The sequence below is a fragment of the Bos indicus x Bos taurus genome, chromosome 11 (genome assembly GCF_003369695.1).
Source record: "Bos indicus x Bos taurus breed Angus x Brahman F1 hybrid chromosome 11, Bos_hybrid_MaternalHap_v2.0, whole genome shotgun sequence".
Classification (NCBI taxonomy): Eukaryota; Metazoa; Chordata; class Mammalia; order Artiodactyla; family Bovidae; genus Bos; species Bos indicus x Bos taurus.
Genome location: NC_040086.1, coordinates 73,141,654 through 73,161,210, shown reverse-complemented (window position 1 = coordinate 73,161,210; position 19,557 = coordinate 73,141,654). Strand labels below are relative to the sequence as shown.

The 19,557-nt window shown below is 40.7% G+C and overlaps 1 protein-coding gene across 14 annotated transcripts in view; it reads right to left on the bottom strand.

The window, feature by feature from the left end:
* Positions 1–19,557, bottom strand: part of DTNB (dystrobrevin beta) — a 241,726-nt gene that overhangs the window by 31,426 nt on the left and 190,743 nt on the right. For 8 of the 14 annotated variants that reach the window (XM_027555895.1, XM_027555906.1, XM_027555893.1 and 5 more), the window contains 4 exons: positions 14,758–14,843; positions 13,780–13,893; positions 8,570–8,666; positions 2,639–2,659 (listed from right to left, as the gene is read on the bottom strand). In XM_027555895.1, coding sequence (XP_027411696.1) covers positions 2,639–2,659; positions 8,570–8,666; positions 13,780–13,893; positions 14,758–14,843 — 318 coding nt within the window. The remainder of the gene's footprint in view (positions 1–2,638; positions 2,660–8,569; positions 8,667–13,779; positions 13,894–14,757; positions 14,844–19,557) is intronic. The other 6 variants (XM_027555894.1, XM_027555896.1, XM_027555907.1 and 3 more) reach the window with 1 other exon arrangement.

Below are 19,557 nucleotides of genomic sequence, written 5' to 3'. Positions count from 1 at the left end.
TAGTCCAACTCTCACATCCATACATGACTACTGGGAAAACCATTGCTTTGACTAAATGGACCTTTGTTGGCAATGTAATGTCTCTGCTTTTTAATACGCTGTCTAGGTTGGTCATAACTTTCCTTCCAAGGAGCATCTTTAAATTTCATGGCTGCAGTCACCATCTGCACTGATTTTGGAGACCAAGAAAAAAAACATCTCTCACTGTTTCCATCGTTTCCCCATCTATTTGCCATGAAGTGATGGGACTGGATGCCATTATTTGAATGTTGAGTATTAAGCCAACTTTTTCACTCTCTTCTTTCACTTTCATCAAGAGGCTCTTTAGTTCTTCATTTTCTGCCATAAGGGTGGTGTCATCTGCATATCTGAGGTTACTGATATTTCTCCCAGCAATCTTGATTCCAGCTTGTGCTTCATCCAGCCCAGCATTTCTCATGATGTACTCTGCATAGAAGTTAAATAAGCAGGGTGACAATATACAGCCTTGATGTACTCCCTTCCTGATTTGAAACCAGTCTGTTGTTCAATGTCCAGTTCTAACTATTGCTTCCTCACATGCATACAGATTTCTCAGGAGGCAGGTCAGGTGGTCTGGTATTGCAAACTCTTTAAGGATTTTCCAGTTTGTTTTGATCCACACAAGCAAAGGCTTTGGCATAGTCAATAAAGCAGAAGTAGATGTTTTTCTGGAACTCTCTTGCTTTTTCGATGATCCAGCGGATGTTGGCAATTTGATCTCTGGTTCCTCTGCCTTTTCTAAATCCAGCTTGAACATCTGGAAGTTCATAGTTCACGTACTGTTGAAGCCTGGCTTGGAGAATTTTGAGCATTACTTTGCTAGTGTGTGAGATGAGTGCAACTGTGCGGTAGTTGGAGCATTCTTTGGCATTGCCTTTCTTAGGGATTGGAATGAAAACTGATCTTTTCCATTCCTGTGGCCACTGCTGAGTTTTCCAAATTTGCTGGCATATTGAGTGCAGCACTTACACAGCATCATCTTTTAGGATTTGAAATTACTCAACTGGAATTCCATCACCTCCACTAGCTTTGTTCATAGATGCTTCCTAAAGCCTTGACTTCGCATTCCAGGATGTCTGGCTATAGGTGAGTGATCACACCATCATGATTATCTGGGTCATGAAGATCTTTTTTGTGTAGTTCTTTTATGTATTCTTGCCACCTCTTCTTAATATCTTCAGTTTCTATTAGGTCCATATCACCATATCATTTCTGTCGTTTATTGTGCCCATCTTTGCATGAACTGTTCCCTTGGTATCTCTAATTTTCTTAAAGAGATCTCTAATCTTTCCCATTCTATTGTTTGTTATTGTAGGATCATACTTCCCTGAAATTAAGTGTGGTCATATGTCTTGCTTTGACCAATGGAACAGAGTGGAAGTGATATGTGTCACTTCTTGGGAAAAGCATTTAAGGGCTGGGCTTGACCTTCCATCCTGATCATTTACTGCTTTGCCCATGTGAATGTTCCCAGTGATACAAAGGTGCCATAGGATGAAAGTAATGCATGATGTGTAAGTGAGGAAAACACAAAACAAATAAAGCAAAGACAAAAACAAGATTTTGTTACTTTAAAGCTATTGAGATGTATGGGCTTGTTGCCTACTCTGACTTCATCTTTGTCTTCTTTCCCTCTTTTTGACAGTCTCCTTTTCTCTTTTCTTGCCTCCTCCCCTCATTACTCACCTCTTACATCCTTTCCCTATGATTCCATTGCTCTCTTAACTGGAAATAACAGTAAATATAATGTTTTATATTCCTATTCTTAATTTAAAACATGGATAAATTTGCTTTTTGAATAAGAAATGAGTACACTGAATGACATATTTCACTTTAAAAAAAAAGCCTTGAGGTTAAATTAAAAATCAGGTTTAGCTTGTATAAAAAAATGTATGCTTTGAAAACCTGACTATATTATATAAACATATGGTGTTACCATTGTTGATATACCCTCGGTTGATTCCAATGTGGGTTAGTGGCTATCAGGAAAAATAAAAACAAACATAAACCTTCCCTAAACACCAAGCAGCTCAGAAAAACCAGAGATCCCGCTGGAGTAGTTCTGAACAGGAAATCACTTACAGCATGATCAACCACTTAGCTTTCATTGGTAACTTTGTTAAGAAGGCTGCTGGAGCTGGAACACCGAGAAGACTATTTAAGACTAAAGAACATCTAAAGTTATCAAAGGAACTTCAATGCACATCTTCATGCACAGTCATTCACAACATAGTATTCAGCCCCGAGGTCACCCCCACCATCCTGAAAGTTTTTTCAAGCAATTAAAGTCACCCTAATCATGAAGCGGCAGAGAACATAAGTGCAATTATAGCCTGGCTAATCATGCATATTTAAATAAACACAATAGATGTGTACTCTGAAGACAAATTCAACAAGCTCTGGTTTCAAATAAGAACATGCACTATTAGGTAAACATGACGAGGGCTTTCAGGCCATTTGACAACACCAGGGAGAGAACTGATGAGGGCTGTACACAAGACCAACTGCAGAAATGATCTGGATGCAGGGAGGAGAGGAGAAAGTATGCAACAGTTACATGAGAAAAAGAAGAACATGCAAAGGAAGCAAGAGATGGAGAATTCTGAAGTTCACTTACTGCCTGTTTTTGCTCTTCCTCCTAGAGGTGGTGAAGATGAAAAAAACAGTAGAGGGAAAAAAGGAGAGAAATTAATGCCCATCACCACAAACATCTGGAAAAAAGTGACAGAACAGGGCAAACCAGGTCAGACCCCTGGGTTCAGAGACCCAAGAGCCTGACCACCATCAGAGCGTCATCAGGTGGACAGTGCAAATGGCAAGTTTATGCCACATCCAGTTCTTTAAATGCTAACTTCTAGAGTTAGAAGGAAAGAACCGCATAAAGCCTCTAGTCCAACTTCCCCTTTTATACACAAAAAAGACCTGACTTGCCCAGGGTTACATCACTATTTGAGGTGAACTGAAAGAAGCAGCTCAACCATGACTCAAAAGCTCAATGATCATTCTGTTTCACCATTCACAATATTCACATGTGTTTAGATACACATCTCTATGCCAGTGGTTCTCAAAGTGCAGAATACAGACCAAGCAGCAGCGGCATCACCTGGAAACTTGTCAGAGATGCGTGCTTTGCCCCGTATCCCCCTAGACCAATAGAATCAAAATCCTTGGGGGCGAGGGCAGCACTGTTTCATGAGCCCTTCAGCGGATTCTGAATCCTGCTAGTTTGAGAACTAGTGCTCTTAAGAACTTCCCAGACACTAGAGATTCCATCTGACCACAGACTCTTTTATTTGGTCTCCTCTCTTCCACGTGTGGAGCTTTTGGTCACTTTGTGGTCCTTCTCAAGGATGCACATGCATCCCCTTCCCCTCCCCTCTAAACTGGAAACTGCTTCAAGGTGCTAAGAGGCTTTTCAAAGAGAGTTCTTGACCTGGCTGTCTCATTACTCCAACACAGGTTCGTTTACTCCTCCCTATGCATGAAGTACTAGAAACATGAAGGTAAGGTATGGTCTCTGTCTCTTAGAGCCTTACAGTGATGGTACTCAGAGAAGGCCTTTCCTAACCCTTAGCTCTCAGAAGGCCGCTGTAGACACTGAAGAACGAAGCACAGCGAGGAGGAGATAAACACTTCTGAGTTCCTCTCTCTTCAGTCTTGTGCTTCTAAGTTACTCTGTCTTTTAATGGGTCTCTTCGCTTCCTTTTTCTGTGCCTCATGATGGGTAACTGTGGTCATGACACCTCTGCTCTTTGCTCAAATACACAAATCTAAAAGCTGTTGCAATAGTTCCATTTAAATTGGATCCATCCGTGCAGACTGTCTTTACTAAATATGTGTGTAGGAAGTCTTGGGAATAGATAAGTGATTCTCAGTCTGCAGATCTGGGAGCAATGGTGAGAATGATTTCAGTAAAGACAAGGGATTATAAAAGGGAGAGGAACAGTAAGAATCTGGAGAGAGTCATTTTATTCCTGCAAGGGAGAGACATGCACTGGAAATTATATGAGCACCAACAATCTCTTGAGGAAACTCCAGTTCAGCACCGGAAGATATTCTTCGTTATCAAAGCCCCAGCTGCTAGATGCCTGGCCAAACCTAGAACCACAAGCACCCAGGCAAAGAGGGGCCTGAGTGTTAGCTGAGTTCACCTGAAGAAGTTAGCATCTTCCAGCTTTTGCATCTGGTATGCATGGCTCCAGTTAGAAGGGGTTAGAGTTTTACAGTTGGGTAACGTCCTTCCTGCCTAGTCAGGCTTCCCTGTGAGGCAGCACACTTTTCTCCCATTCATCCGGCAAGGCAAACAGCCACAGAAGAGTTATTAAACAATTCAAAATGTGTTTACTGCTGGCATTAAATGTTGAAATGGAAATTTGCAGGGGAGGGACAGAGCAATCCTGACAAGTTGGAATTGCATCTGAGATCAAAAGACCAGTATATAATGTCTTAGAACTGCTTCTAAGATACTTTATTCTCACTGCTTTCTCCAGGCTGGGTATTGAAGACAACATCACTGTGGCTCAACAAAATAGGGAAGTTCAGAAAGCAAAGTTTCATGTTTGCACATTTGTGACTCTGCTCTATAAAATTTATCTAACGACATAAGATCGTGATAATTTGCAGTAGATGTATGCCAGGTTAGGATGGGCTGAGTAGACAGGGCAGTGTTTCTAGGACTCAGAGAGCCCCCATGTGCATTGGGATTGGCAGAGACTTTGGTTAAGTGTTACTTAGGATGCTGTTTAATCCAAATTCACCAAAGTTAATCAGATAAAGGCTCTGTCAACATAATAAACAGGTCAGATATAAAGTCTTAGAACCTTCTTGTTATCAATTAGCTGGGGTCCGTAAAGATTGACTGATGACAAGTCAGGCATAGTAGCCAAGTTGATTTAAAGGGGAGTAACAATGCCTTAATTATAAAGTACAAATCTAGGATTGCTCCAGTTACCTGAAAATATGGGAGACCCATCCATGTGGGGGATATCTGGCTCAGTGGCCAGAGGAATGCCACAGCCATTGTAGTCATTGCCATCTATATTTTAAAAATTCATATTCCAAATCTCATTTGCAAATGAGGTTAAAATTTTAAACTACAGAATTCATTTGGTAAATGTATTTCAAAAGCAATATTGGAAAAATGGAAAAAGGGGCAGAAAAATATTGGGAACATGATTTAGAAACAAACACCAACATCCAACTATTTCTGGATCAAATAGGAAGTTTGAGGTAGAGGTTCTCCATATAGACTCATTCATCGAGGGAAAAAACGTAAAGAAAAGATACATTCTGAAACATGGGTACTTGAGTGTCAGTCTGTATTACGTCATTTGGAAAAAAAACAACAATAAGGAGGTGCCTGATACTCCCTGGAGACAGGGACTGAGTCTTAGTCACCATTATATACCACATAGCTGAACAGGACTCTTAGGAACTCAATACGTTTCTGCTAAATAAATGGTTTTTACCCTGCCTTATCCCCCCTCCCCCAAATTTACGATTTTTGCTGAATGAATTAACAAACAATGGTGACACTTCACATGTACACTTCTTCAAATTATCAATTTTCAGATAAACAGACACAGATATAGTATTTCCCTGGAACAATAAAATTAAAGAATTCCATGTGAAATAGAAACTTACTGTGTGGTATATTTTAATTCATGAGTATCCCAGATCATATGGCTCAACTGTCCATCTGACTAACTACCTACAGCTGTTTTATGAGGGCACTAAATGCGGGCGGACTGAACATCAATGAAAGCAAGACAGTCCCTTGAAACTAAAATTAGAATTCTGAAGGGTACTTTTACTATTTGTTGGTAAATGTGGTTTTCATAGTAGGAAAACATCTTTGAGATTTTAATAGAAGTCAATGATTCCTATGCATAACCTTTTAGGAGTGCATATAATACACAAATTAAGATTATGCTATAACCCTTTTAGGAAGCTGGACACACAAGGTCTGAGATTTTCAACTGTGAATTTTAATCGACGGATTAAAAAAGATGACATTCCTGGTTTATGTTTTCAAATCCTTTCTCCCTTTTTGAATGACCACAGCCCGTCAGATGGATAATGATAAGACATTTAAGAACCTGGGAGGGGATCCTACAAAACAGAGCAGTGAGGTCCTGCTTATTTTACTGAAATTGTAATTAAAAGACAACAGCTGGAAATACAAAGAAACGGAGGGTTTGGGAACAGAGTTGCAGGTATCAGCTCCCTCTGCTTAGGGGTACATAGCAAGGTCAGGGTAATGTACACGGGACCAGGGCCAGGAACTCTGAGGAACACGAAGGCCCATCAGCTGACGGGAAAGCTTTCTGTGATACTTAGGGGAAATGCATTCTGACTTCCCTTCAGTTTGCATAAACATTTTTGCCTTTTACAAAAATCACCCTGGGGTACCTTCCCATTTATGTTCTGGGTAATATCTGAGAACATTTTTCTGAAAGGGAGGTAAATCCCCCATAATCTCCTGTCCTTTGGGTGGACTAACCCCACAACGGTAGAGCTTTCACAGCCCTGTGTAGCTCCAGATGTTGCACCGGCCCAATGTGTTTAAGTTCGCCCCTGCTCTCTTGAGTGGGTGACTGGGTTGCTTAGTTGGGTACTTGACAGCTATTTGATGGATCTGGGCCAGGTTGTAGGCATAAGGTTTTCTTTGAACAAGACCCATTTAGACAATTTCTCAGGAGAAATCCTGCTAACAGGGTTAATGTAGAAACATGTCTCCAAATACCCTAATACCCAGGACCAAAGCTAGAAAAAACTTAGCTCAAGACTAAAAGAAATGATTCTCAAGCAAGCCAAAAGTCAGTTCAAAACACAAACACTCCATTTACCCAAGCTGCTAATACCACGAGCTTTATTATTAAAGGACAGGCTGATGATGAAGTTGAAGAAAAGTCTTTAAGCTGACCTGTTCCTGGATTTCCCCTCCAAGTCCAGACCCTTGTCACTCCAGGCCTGAATGATTTCACTTTGTGACCCCATGGCCTGTAGCCTACCAGGGTCCTCTGTCCATGGGATTTTCCAGGCAATAGTCCTAGAGTGGATTGCCATTTCCTTCTCCAGGGGATGGGATCTTCCCAACCCAGGGATTGAACCTGGGTCTCCCACATTGTAGACAGATGCTTTACTGTCTGAGCCACCAGGGAAGCCAATGATTTCACTAGCCTCCTATTATCCTTTAGTTTCTCCTCTTACTGACCTGCTGTGTACATTTTCCTAAAGTATTGTTTTCAAAGCCTTTAATGACTTCACCTTATCACAGGATTAAATCCACCCCGTTAGCCTGGCTTCTGAGGTACTACACACTGGGATTTCCATTCTGGCTTCTAACTGTGACATACCATGAAATACAATGGTTTCAGAGTATAGACAGAAACACAGTAGGAATTTACAGCATAAACAAATGTATCCTGGTATTGCTGCTACAGGGCTGGTAAATATTTCCACTCAGTGCCAGGCAAGCTGTCCAGGTGAGGACATTTAAATGCCAAGCATGCCTTTGCTCTAGGGTATGGGTGCTGTAATATCTTTTTCAATAAAAAGTAGTGAGGACTGAAATTATTCTATATTTTGTCAAGCCCCAATATACCAAACCTAGAGCTATCTGCTATTTTATTGCTCCTAATAGAGCAAAATTATCAATTAGAGTTGGTTTGATTAGGTTGGTTTGACTCCCATGGACGGAGGAGCCTGGTAGGCTGCAGTCCATGGGGTCGCTAAAGGGTCGGACACGACTGAGCGATTTTACTTTCACTTTTCACTTTCATGCATTGGAGAAGGAAATGGCAACCCACTCTAGTGTTCTTGCCTGGAGACTCCCTGGGACGGCGGAGCCTGGTGGGCTGCCGTCATGGGGTCACATAGAGTTGGACATAACTGAAATGACTTACCAGTAGCAGCAGCAAACATGTAGAAGGCAATGGCACCCCACTCCAGGACTCTTGCCTGGAAAATCCCATGGTTGGAGGAGCCTGGTGGGCTGCAGTCCAAGGGGTCACGAAGAGTTGGACACGACTGAGTGACTTCCCTTTCACTTTTCACTTTCATGCATTGGGGAAGGAAATGGCAACCCACGCCAGTGTTCTTGCCTGGAGAATCCCAGGGACGGGGGAGCCTGGTGGGCTGCGGTCTCTGGGGTCACACAGAGTTGGACATAACTGAAATGACTTACCAGTAGCAGCAGCCTCTATATTAGCCTCTTAATAAGCTATTTTAATAGCTTATTAAAATAGCACACAATATTTGGTAAGTAAGCAAGTACACTATTTGAAGCTTTGTCTTAAAAGAAACTTTATATAATTGAGAAATACTCATTTATATATAGCTAATATCTTATTTATAAACATTCTTATTTATTCATAAAAGCACATCATTCTGGTTCTGGTTACTGATTTTTTGTAATTGGGCTTTAAATAGTTAACCCTTTAGCCTCATCCTGTTCTGACATCACAGGGAAGGCAGAAGCTGAGCTGGGGGTGAAGATGGACAAGAAGAACTGAGGTGGGAGGAGGAGCCCAGCCGCTGGTCTTACCTTCAGTAGCTTCATCAGCCCTTCCAGCTGGACCATCAGCTCCCTCCTGCTCTCCTGCAATGCTGACATCCTCTGCTCCAGTTCATCTTTCCTCTGCCTGTCAGAAAGGAAACGTTCATGAGAAATGAAGAGATGAAGCTCTGATACTGGACATATAAAATGGTGATATATCTGTTTTGCCCACTTTACTGCTATGAGAATAGCATGTAAAACTGCCTTTGAAAGTATACATTGCTGTAGAGCAAAAGAGTATTGTTAATATTATTAAAGTCATTTTTAAAATTCTTCAGGAAGTCAAATACTTTATACAAATTAGTTCAAATTTAAATTAACAGTGGAGAAAAATATGTGAAAACTGCTCAGATAAGATGGGATTCAGTTGTTGGTGCTCCCAGAACCATCCATCAGGCTCAGAAAGTGTGACAGAGTTGAGGATGACTCTGTCTCAGAGAACCTGGTTTCCCTGAGGACAGATTTCATGCCATCAAGTCTAGGTCGACCTGTCCAAACCCAAACTTAAGACTTTCCTTCTTAAATGGTTCTCTTTCTCAATTTCCCCATCTCTCCTACTTTTTCTTCTAAGCTTTTATGGCTGAAAAACTTGATCCTCTTTGATACTTTCCCGTTCATTTCCTAGATTTCATCAGGCACCCAATTCAGATGATTCCTGAATATCACGTGTCTATCTTTCTATTCCTGCTTCTCGGACTTTATCCAAGTATGCTTCATCTCACACATGCAATGGTCTCCTAGCTTGATTAATCCTAATTTCATCTATGATGACTGGGAAAAAGCACTGGAATATAAATCAAGAGATTGAGGCCCACCATTTTACTCACTATGCAACCTTAGACAAGTCACTTAACCTGTCTGAGTCTCAGTTTTCTCTTCTCTAAAATGGAACTAATAAATTACTAACAGTAAAATTTTAAAAAGCTTTTTTGATGTGGATCATTTTTAAAGTTTTTATTGAATTTGTTACAATATTGCTGCTGTTTTATGTTTTAATTTTTGGGTGGTGAGGCTTGCGGGATCTGATCTCCCCAACCAGGGATTGCACCCACACTCCCTGCATTAGAAGCTGAAGTCTTAATCACTGGACCACCAGGAAGTCCCTACAGCAGCACTATCTTGAAGATCAAGTAAGATGATGGACATGAAAGCATTCTGTGGCCTTTACAATGCTACTCAAAGGAAAGCTGTACTCCTTTCATCATCTCATGTAATAATCTGAACAGTAGAATTTCTAGCATCACTGACTGCCCTGCATAGCCATTGGCCACTAGTCTGAACTGAGATGTACTGTAAGTGTAACTTACACACTGGATTTAAAAACTTAGTGTGAATTAAAGTAAAATATCACAATAATTTTTAATGTTGATTAAATGTTGAAAAGATAATATTTTAGATTAGGCAGGTTAAATAAAAGAAGTTTTAATGACACCTATTTCCTTTTAGTTTTTCAACATGGTTAGAAAAAGTTTAGTACACAGATGGCTCACACTATACTTCTATCAGAGAGAATACTGCTACAAACTCTACCTACATTTTATCCTCACTTCCTTACTGCCCTTTCTCTTCTGTGTCTGGACGTCCAGCCATGGTTCACTTTTTCCTAAGCAGATGGCATCACTTTACAACTCAGTACTCCCCTGCTCTCTTCCAAATACTATTTATTCCTTAGTGTCCATCCTAAACGTCACTCTTTTCAGGAAACTATTCCTGATTACTTCAGTGGATATCGGATCCTGCTTATTTAATCACTATAGCAACCGGTGCTTCTCTGGGGCACTTAATTTATTTTACCTTGTACTGCTGTCATTCATACCATGATGCAAAATCTTTGAGGTCAGGGGATGAGCCTTACTCATCTTTGCATAAACTGAATGATTAAGAGAATATCATGCATCCAGTGTGGACTCAATTAACATCGTGAACTTAATGAAATCATTATTTGAAGCTCTCGAAGGATTTCCAATGACCTATCACTTAAGGCTCTCAGAATCTGGTCTCAATTATCCAACTAATTTTATCTCCCATCACTGGCACTCTAAAGATTAATTCACTGGGTGGCTGAAAACAAATTCTTAGCTTCAAGATTCTTTCCTCTCTCTGAAATGTGTTATATTTATTGGGGAATCTTGCTGAAGCCCAACTCTGTATCTAATCTTAAATGTTTTGTCCCACACTTCATTCAAACCATACCTACCTTTCATGGTTCAGCCCAAATTCCACCACCTTTGGGGGACAAATTGCTTCCAAATTTCTTCTAATATCCACACTACTTATCATTAACATTGTACAGTATTACTTAGTTGATTAGAAATTATTTTATGTTTTGTTTCCAAAACAAGATTATAAATTTTTAAGATAGAATCATTGTCTTCTTGTATTCATACTCCCTAAATTTCCAGTACAGGTATAAACTCAATAAAGAGTTGACTCATTCAATTTTCTAGAAAGTCTTTCTTCCCTGAACCCCCAAGACTGGATGCAGTATTCTTTCTCTGTGCTATGCAGCATCAAATAATTACAATAAAAAATGGCAAAAATGAATGAACTACAGCTATTAATTCTTACAACTACATGGAAGGATCCTAAAGAACAATATTAAGTAGGAAAAATGGCCCAGAAGACTGTATATTAATTTCATTTCAATAAAGCTCAAAAAACAGAAAGCAAAACTAGACACTCTATTGTGTGAACATACAGACATATCTGAAAATACTGTTTAAAAAGCAAGGGAATGATAAAGCAAATTCTGGATAGAGGTTAGCTCTGGTGGGGAAGGCAGAAGGAAGTGAGACAAGATGGGGGCACTTACACAGATGACATGGCTTTAGCAATATGTGAATTCTCAAGTAGGGTGTGGGTTTCTGGGTGTTCATTTTAGCGTTATGTTTCATATCTTACTCATTTGTCTCATATATTATTATAATAACAAATATACCACTAAAAATAATAAAGGGGGAAAAGACAATTTTGGCAGTCAGGATTCATAACCACTAACCCTAAGGATAAAATTCTCTATCTTGTTTTATTATACTAACTGGGTATTGGCAGTTCCTGTATTCATATACATAGATCAAAACCAGAAGGATGTCAGAACCTACAAATGAATCTTGACCTTTATGCGTCGTGTGATAAACAAAAGTTTGTAATATTAATCTAGATGAATTTACCAACTTCTTTCATGGCTAGTAATTCTGAGAAATTAGTTTCTATTCCAAAATTCTAAAGAAACTCTTCTACGTTTTCTTCTAGAAGTTTTAACATTTTTGTCTCCACGTTTCATCCATCTGCCGGTGTTTTTTGTATATAAGTGTGAGAAAGAAAGCCAATATGTGTGTCCTTATGCATGAGCAATTGCTCTAGCACACTTTATTAAACTGTCCCTTTTTTTCAGTGATACAGAAGCTGCTTTTGAGATTAAATACTTTCTGATTTCTCAGAATTTAGACCTTCCTTGGACTTAGATTGAATTCCTGCTTCTTACTGCCTGATGTCACATCGCTGGATTCTGCCCTTTGTCTATTCTTCTAGGTCTACGATTTTTTCAGATCTCTCTAGCATAAAGAAGCCCTTTCAGCACTCCCAGTCCCAGCAACAGTGAAACTAAAGTATGACAGTTTTTTGCTTTTCTAGATACAAGATAGTCACCTGTGTCTGAGCTGAGGTGGAGAAAGAAAGCAGCTAGCTGTATCTTATCGGAGCTGTGCTCCGAGTCAGCAGCTTCTGTTTTCCCGTCCTTCCTGATACGACACCAACTGTGTTGATTTCCCAAATGTGCGACAGCGGACCCAGAGCCACCAAGATCTCAGCCCGACTAAATTCAGAAACTCAACTGAATTTCTTTTTTGGAGAATGGGAATCTCTGTATCTCTACAGATTTTCTTCTTCACAGCTTAAATTCTTGATGACTTATCTATTAATGACATAAATCTAAACAGAAGGATAATTAGAAAAAAACAATCATCTCTATTCTTTAAGAGACAAAATCATGGCTGGGAAGCTAAATGATCTAAATCAAAGGAAGAACTAAGGAAAGACTTTCAACTCTGTAGAAATCCAGGTGATGGCACATTAGAAATCGACCGTGGGATGCCAAAGGTTACAACATATGCAAGAAAGAATCCACTGTTTGGGAATCCACAGGTCTGGTGAGAATCAAGTCATTCATTTAGTTTCCATAATGGCTTCACTTACGGAAGAAGGTGCACACATCTTTCTAGGACTGATAGGAAATAAGACCCTATGAATGTTGATCCCCAGGAGAAGGGCAACCCACTCCAGTACTCTTGCCTAGAGAATTCCATGGACAGACCATGGGGTCGCAAACAGCCAGACACGATGGAGCGACTAATACACACACACAACGCTGCTTGATCGTGCTCATGTCATACTCTTCTGGAAGATGCCTTCATTCCCCTGAAAACAGCACCAAGTGTGAGCTGAAGCTGCTCTCTACCCCCATCCTGATCCCACATCCTTGGTCTCTCGCTCCTTGAAAGAGTTTATGTTGAAGTGGAAGGTACCCTTTTCTCTGTTGCTGGGAAAGATTGAAGGCAGGAGGAGAAGGGGACGACAGAGGATGAGATGGTTGGATGGCGTCACCGACTTGATGGACATGACTCTGAGCAAGCTCCGGGAATTGGTGATGGACAGGGAAGCCTGGCATGCTGCAGTCCATGGGGTCGCAAAGAGTTGGACACAACTGAGTGACTGAACTGAACTGGAAGGTACCACAGCCACAGTGTAAGGGATTCCCACTTGGTTTCACATCTCAGGGGATTTCCCGCCACGGACTCCTGATCTATGAAGTGCTAGAGAACATACTCGAAGGACGGGGAGAGCATTATTCCTTGCCAAGGGTCTCTAAAGTCAGACTAGTTTCAAGATAAGAAGATGGAGTGCAGCACACTGGGCTTCTTAAAACAATCACAGAAGTATAAACACTGCTCTGCTTGGGGTGGAGCTGGAGGCTGGTGTTTACCTAGTTCTGGAATGAAGGCAGGAGATCGCAGAATGATTAATAAAGGAACTCAAACATCTGAAGCAGTAACAGAATGAGTGGAATGCTTCAGCTATTCGTTTTAACATGACTAGATGTAAGGATGAACGGATCCTATCCCACTAGTTTGGTTTCCTGAGACATGAACTCCTATCAGAGCAGGTTATGACGGGGATGGCGGTGCAGGATGCTCACTTACCTCAGGAGCCGCAGCTCGGCCAGCAGCGTGGGGTTCTGCTGGGCTTTCTCCGGGGTGGGCTGGGACGCCTGCTCGTGCTCCAGACGGAGGCGCTGAATCTCCTGCAGGATCTCTCTAGATAGACAGGGTGGGTGAAAGAGATGGCTACGTGATGCTTCACAGCGGTCTCTTTCTCTCTCTTTCCTGTTACAAGTTTTTATTCCACTAGTGCTGCCTCTATCTTGTTCTGAGTGCTTCTGAACAACCAAGACGTGAAATGGATGTCATCTTAAAATACCCACACTTGATAGTTCCTCAATGAAACAACCCTTTGTGGTAGAAAAAGTCATATAAATCTTCTCCTCAAAAACTCGAAAAATCTCCACAGAAGAAAAATGACAACTAGAATACTCAGTTCCTCTCTGGGGGAAACTTGTAGCCTCTTAACGCAGGTCTAGTGCATATTTCCCTCAAGTCTTCCTCCGTCTCGCTTCCTCTTCTGACCCCCAACCCCTACCCCGAGAGCTGATGGTGGCCCCTTCCTCCATGATGCCTGTTCTGTTCTGTCCAACCTCCCCATCCTGGTTCCTGTCTTTTCAGTGCGTGATGTTGTGTTGTTTGGGCTCCAAGCCTGTAAATGGCTTTTCTGTGAGAGACCAAACAGTCGCATGCAGCATCACGGGCCAGGACGAGATGGCGAGACAGAGCAGAGGCTCCCGGAGTAGAGCGGAGAAAGGAATGGTGAGAGGGGAACACTGGGTGGGGAAAAGAATTTCCCCGAGGGCATGTGAGCAGGGTTGTGGACGGCCAGAATGAACTGCATGCAGAGTTCAAGCACAAATTAGTGTCCAGGGCAAGACTTGGGCTGGCCTATCTTAACCGAGGTGGAATCTTCCTTTGTGGTCAAAACCCATCTAGACTGCAAGGAAAACAAGAATCAGATACTTACATGATAATCTTGGGCTTATAGACTGGCTTGACCTCTCTCTGCATTCTTACCTGTTTTTATTTTCCAGTTCTGCAATAAGCTGTCTTTGTTGTTTGTTGGCATCAAAGTTAAAGCTCAAGTCAGTGGGAGGACGGGTCTAGAGTGAGGAAGAAAGGTTTTTGGTTTTTGATTCAAATATATCCAGAGCCCCAGATGGACTGATTTTTTTTTTTAAACAGATTTTTGAGGTATAACCCACATACCATAAAATCCACCCATTTTAAGTGTACAATTCAATGAGTCTTAGTATATTTAAAGGTATGCAAACCAAGCACCACAGTCCAATCTTAGAACATTTTTCATCACCACGGAAAGTTCCCTCATGCCAGTTTGTAGTAAACTACGACTCCAACCCCCAACAGCAGGCAAACACTGATCTGCTTTCTGTCTACAGTTTTGCCTTTTCTATAAACATATACATGGAATGATACAACATGTACTCTTTGGTTTCTGGCTTCCACTTAGTATGTTTCTGAGGTTCATCCACGTTGCTCTATGAATCAGGGTTCCTTCCTTTTTTTTTTTTTTTTTTTTAACTGCTGAATAGTATTCCACTGTTTTCAGCTTTTGGTTATTACAAATGAAGCTGCTCTGAACTCTCACTTACAAATCTTTGTGTTGATGTGTGTTTTCATCCCCTTTGATTAAATACCTAAGAGTGGAACTCCTAAGTTACATGGTAACTCTGTATTTAACATATTGACAAAGTGTCAAACTGTTTCCCAAAGTGGCTGAACCATTTTACAATCCCAGCAACAGTGAAGGAGGGTTCCAACTTCGTCATATCTTTGCCAATACCTGTCATTGTCTTTTTGGTTTTAACCATCCGAGTGAACATGAAGTATCTAAACTGTGGGTTTTTTAAAAATGAGGATATAATTTACATGCTTTAAAACTTACCCTTTTAAAGTCTACATTTCAGTGGTTTGAAACTATATTCATAAGACTGTGAGCCCATCACCAGCATCTACTTTCAGGACATTTTTACCACCCCCAAAAGAAACCCACAGTCACTTCCCACATCCCTCTCCACTATCTCGTGACAACTGCTAATCTACTTTCTGTATCTATGGGTTTGCCTATTCTAGACAGTTCATACAAATGGATTCATGCAATATGTGATCTTTTAAGTATAGCTTCTTTCACTTAGCAAATGATTTCAGGGTTCATCCATGTTGTAGCATGTATCAGTATTTTATTCCTTTTTATGGTTGAATAATATTCCACCATATGGATAGCTAGTATTTTGTCCATCCATTCAACAACTGATGGGCATTTGGGGTTGTTTCCATTTCAGTGGGCTATTTTGAATAATGCTGTTATGAGCATTTGTGGACAAGTTTCTGTATAGAGACATGCTTTCATTTTGGTGGGTATATAAGAGTGAAACTACAGGGTTATATAGTAACTGTCTTTTGAGGAACTGCCAAGGCTGTTTCCTACATGGCTGCACTTTTAACGATATACAAATAATTTATATTCTCACTAGCAATATATGAGAGATCCATTTTTCTACTTTCTTGCCAACAGTTGTTACTGTCCATTTTTTTTGACCATAGTCATCCTAGAGAGTATAAAATCTATCTCCTTGTGAATTCGGGCTTCCTACGTGGTTCAGTGGTAAAGAATCCACCTGCCAATGCAGGAGACACAGGTTTGATCCCTGGGTTGGAATATCCCCTGGAGAAGGAAATGGCAACCCACACCAGTATTCTTGCCTGGAAAATTCCATGGACAGAGGAGCCTGGCAGGCTACAGTCCATAGGGTCACAAACAGTTGGATACAACTTAGCTACTGAGCACACACATACACTGTGAATTCAATTTTTATTTTCCTAATGAGTAATATGTTCAGCATACTTTCATGAGCTTACTGGCCATCTAAATATCTTTGGAGAAATCATTACGGTTGATTTTCAAATCCACTGACATTTTTGACTCTGATTACCTCCTTTAAGAATATGGAAGTCAATCAACCCAAAATATGAAAATGGGATGACTAGGTGACATTTCCCTTTTATTGATTAGCCACAGTGGAAGCTCTAATGAAGGCTCTGGTATGGTTACACTTCATGTATACACATGATATATGATGAAGCAGAAACCTTGTCTCCTATCTAGGGATTAAAGATGCAATCAGTAATTCTTTTCATGTGAAACTTCCTAAATAAACACAGGTAAAACAGCATAGCAAATCTGAATAGGAGGCTTTTTTTAAAAATCAAATTACCAGATACTTCTCTTTTTTAAAAAGGAAAAAAGTGATCTTTCTTCCTACAGGAAGAGTGGACCAGTGGCCAACTGAGCAAGTTCTCTCTATTGTCTATGCATAGTCTTGTGAGAGCCTGAGCTGAACCTCAGAAAAATGGCAAGCCTGAGACTAAACCTGTTATGAATAATAGATTTACAAATCCTGAAGACTGGAGTTAAGATGAATGGTTCCTTATCAGAGTGGGACCAAGGAAAATTATGGATGAGGAAATGAACTCTGAAAGGAACTGGTTTCATATAATGACAAGCAATCAAAACCCCCAAAGTATTTCACTGGACATTTCTAAAGAATCTTTTTAGTTTTGAGTGTCTGACTGCAATGCTGAAGCATCTGTCAGAGAGGAAGTTAATGCACAAATCAAGAATGATTATCAACAGTGATTCCTAATGAGAACATACCATACAGCACAGGGAGCTCTACTTAATGCAGTGTGGTGACCTGAATGGGAATGAAGTCCACAAGGGAGGGGATATGTATATGTGTGGCTGATTCACTTTGCTGTACAGTAGAAACTAACACAACACTGTAAAGCAACTATATATATGCCAACAAAAATTAACTTAAAAAAATAGTGATTCCTAACCAGTCAATATTCTTTGGCACCAAGAAGCACTGTTACTCAAACATAAAGAAGTAGGGGTGGGGGCTTCCCTGGTGGTGAAATGGTCAAGAGTCCGCCTTAACTGCTGGGGACACTGGTTCGATCCCTGGTCTGGGAAGATCCGACATGCCATGGGGCAACTAAGCCTGTGTGCCACAACTACTGAAGCCTGAGTGCCTAGAGCCTGTGCTGCAAAACAAGAGAAGCCACTGCAACGCAAAGCCCGTGCACCACAATGCAGAGTAGCCTCTGATCTCTGCAACTAGAGAGAGCCTATGCACAGCAACGAAAACTCAGAATGGCCAAAAATAACTAAATAAATAAAAATTTATAAAACACACACAAAAAAGTAGAGGTGGAAGAAGATTCAAACCCTTAGTTGTTCCACCTGGAGCAACTTGCACCCTAGCTCCTTCACCTGGATGTAACAACGGGGAGAGTCCCCAGTGGAGAGAGTTGAATGATGGCTTATTTCATTCAGACAAATATCAAACCTAGTCAAGGTACATTAAATCATAGAGAAACGTAGGGATTTTATTTATTGACCATCTTAGACACCACAGTATTCCTTAAAAAAACAAAACGAAGCCAGGTATCCCTTCCTAAAATGCCTCCAGAGAAAATGATGGAAAATTAGTTTTAAAAAACATGGAATACTTTAGCCAGAAGAGACCTACAGATGGTTTCTTTGAAAAATTAAATATTTCATTCATTTATTCAACAAATATTTCCTGAGCACTTACTATGTGTTAGATACTGTTCCAGAAACTAGGGATGCATTAGTGAATAAGGCAGTGGTCCCCAACTTTTTCGGGCGGAAGGAACCATTACATGGAAGACAATTTTTCCATGGAATGGGGAGGCGGGGGGGATGGTTTCAAGATGATTCAAGTGCATTATATTTATTGTACACTTTAATGCCACTGCTGATCTGACAGGAGGTACTGGTCCATGGCTCGTAGGTTGGGGATGCCTGAATACAGCTTCTACCCTCATGTAGCTTACATTACACTGGGAAAGAAAGGTAAGAAATATATATACGTAGGACATCAGTAGCGATAAATTTGATGAAGAAATACAGGGTGATGAAACAGAATAAACTAAAATAGAAGACTTTTTAAATTAGGTAGTTTTAAAAGACTCAGTGAACCGAGGAAGCCAGCCAGCTGAAGGTGTGGGGGTTGGTGGCTCGGGCTTGCTGGGCAGAGAGAAGGGTGAAGGCCCACAGTGCTCCAGATGGGTGTGTTCAGTCAGTACCGATGGAGGGGAGTTAGCCGTGAAGCAAGGGTGGGAGATAAACTGGGAGAGCCAGATCACAAAGGGCCTTTTCATCAGGGGGTGGAGTTTCCATCCCATTCCACATGTGGCATGAAGCCACTGCAGGATTTTGAACAGGGAAACACTGAATTAATTCCAAATAACATAGGTACATACTCTGCTCTTAAGGAGGTGGAATCTAACTCCCTGTTCCTTAAGTGTGGCCTGTCCACAGTGACTTCCTTCCAAAGAGGACAGTGTGGAAAGGGGAAAAAAGAGGAACTTTATGTCAGAGAAACCTGACAAACGCTTCCTCAGCCAAGTGATCAAGGTTAACATCAACAGAGATAAGTGACGCGGATACTATACAAGTAAGATGTGAAGTGAGGAAACTGGCACTTACGTCTTCGTCCCCAAAACCCACAATCCCAGTCTAATCATGAGAAAAATAGACAAGTCGCAGTTAAAGGGCATTCCCCAAAATTGTCCAGGTCATCAAAAACAAGGAAAGTCAGTAATAAGCTATAATGGAAAATAATCCTATATATCACATATAAGTATAGTTGAATCACTTTGCTCTATACCTGAAACTAATACAATACGGCAAATCAACTATGTTCCAATAAAACAAACAAAAAACAATAAGAAAAGTCAGAGAAAGCGTCAGATCAGTGGAGCCTA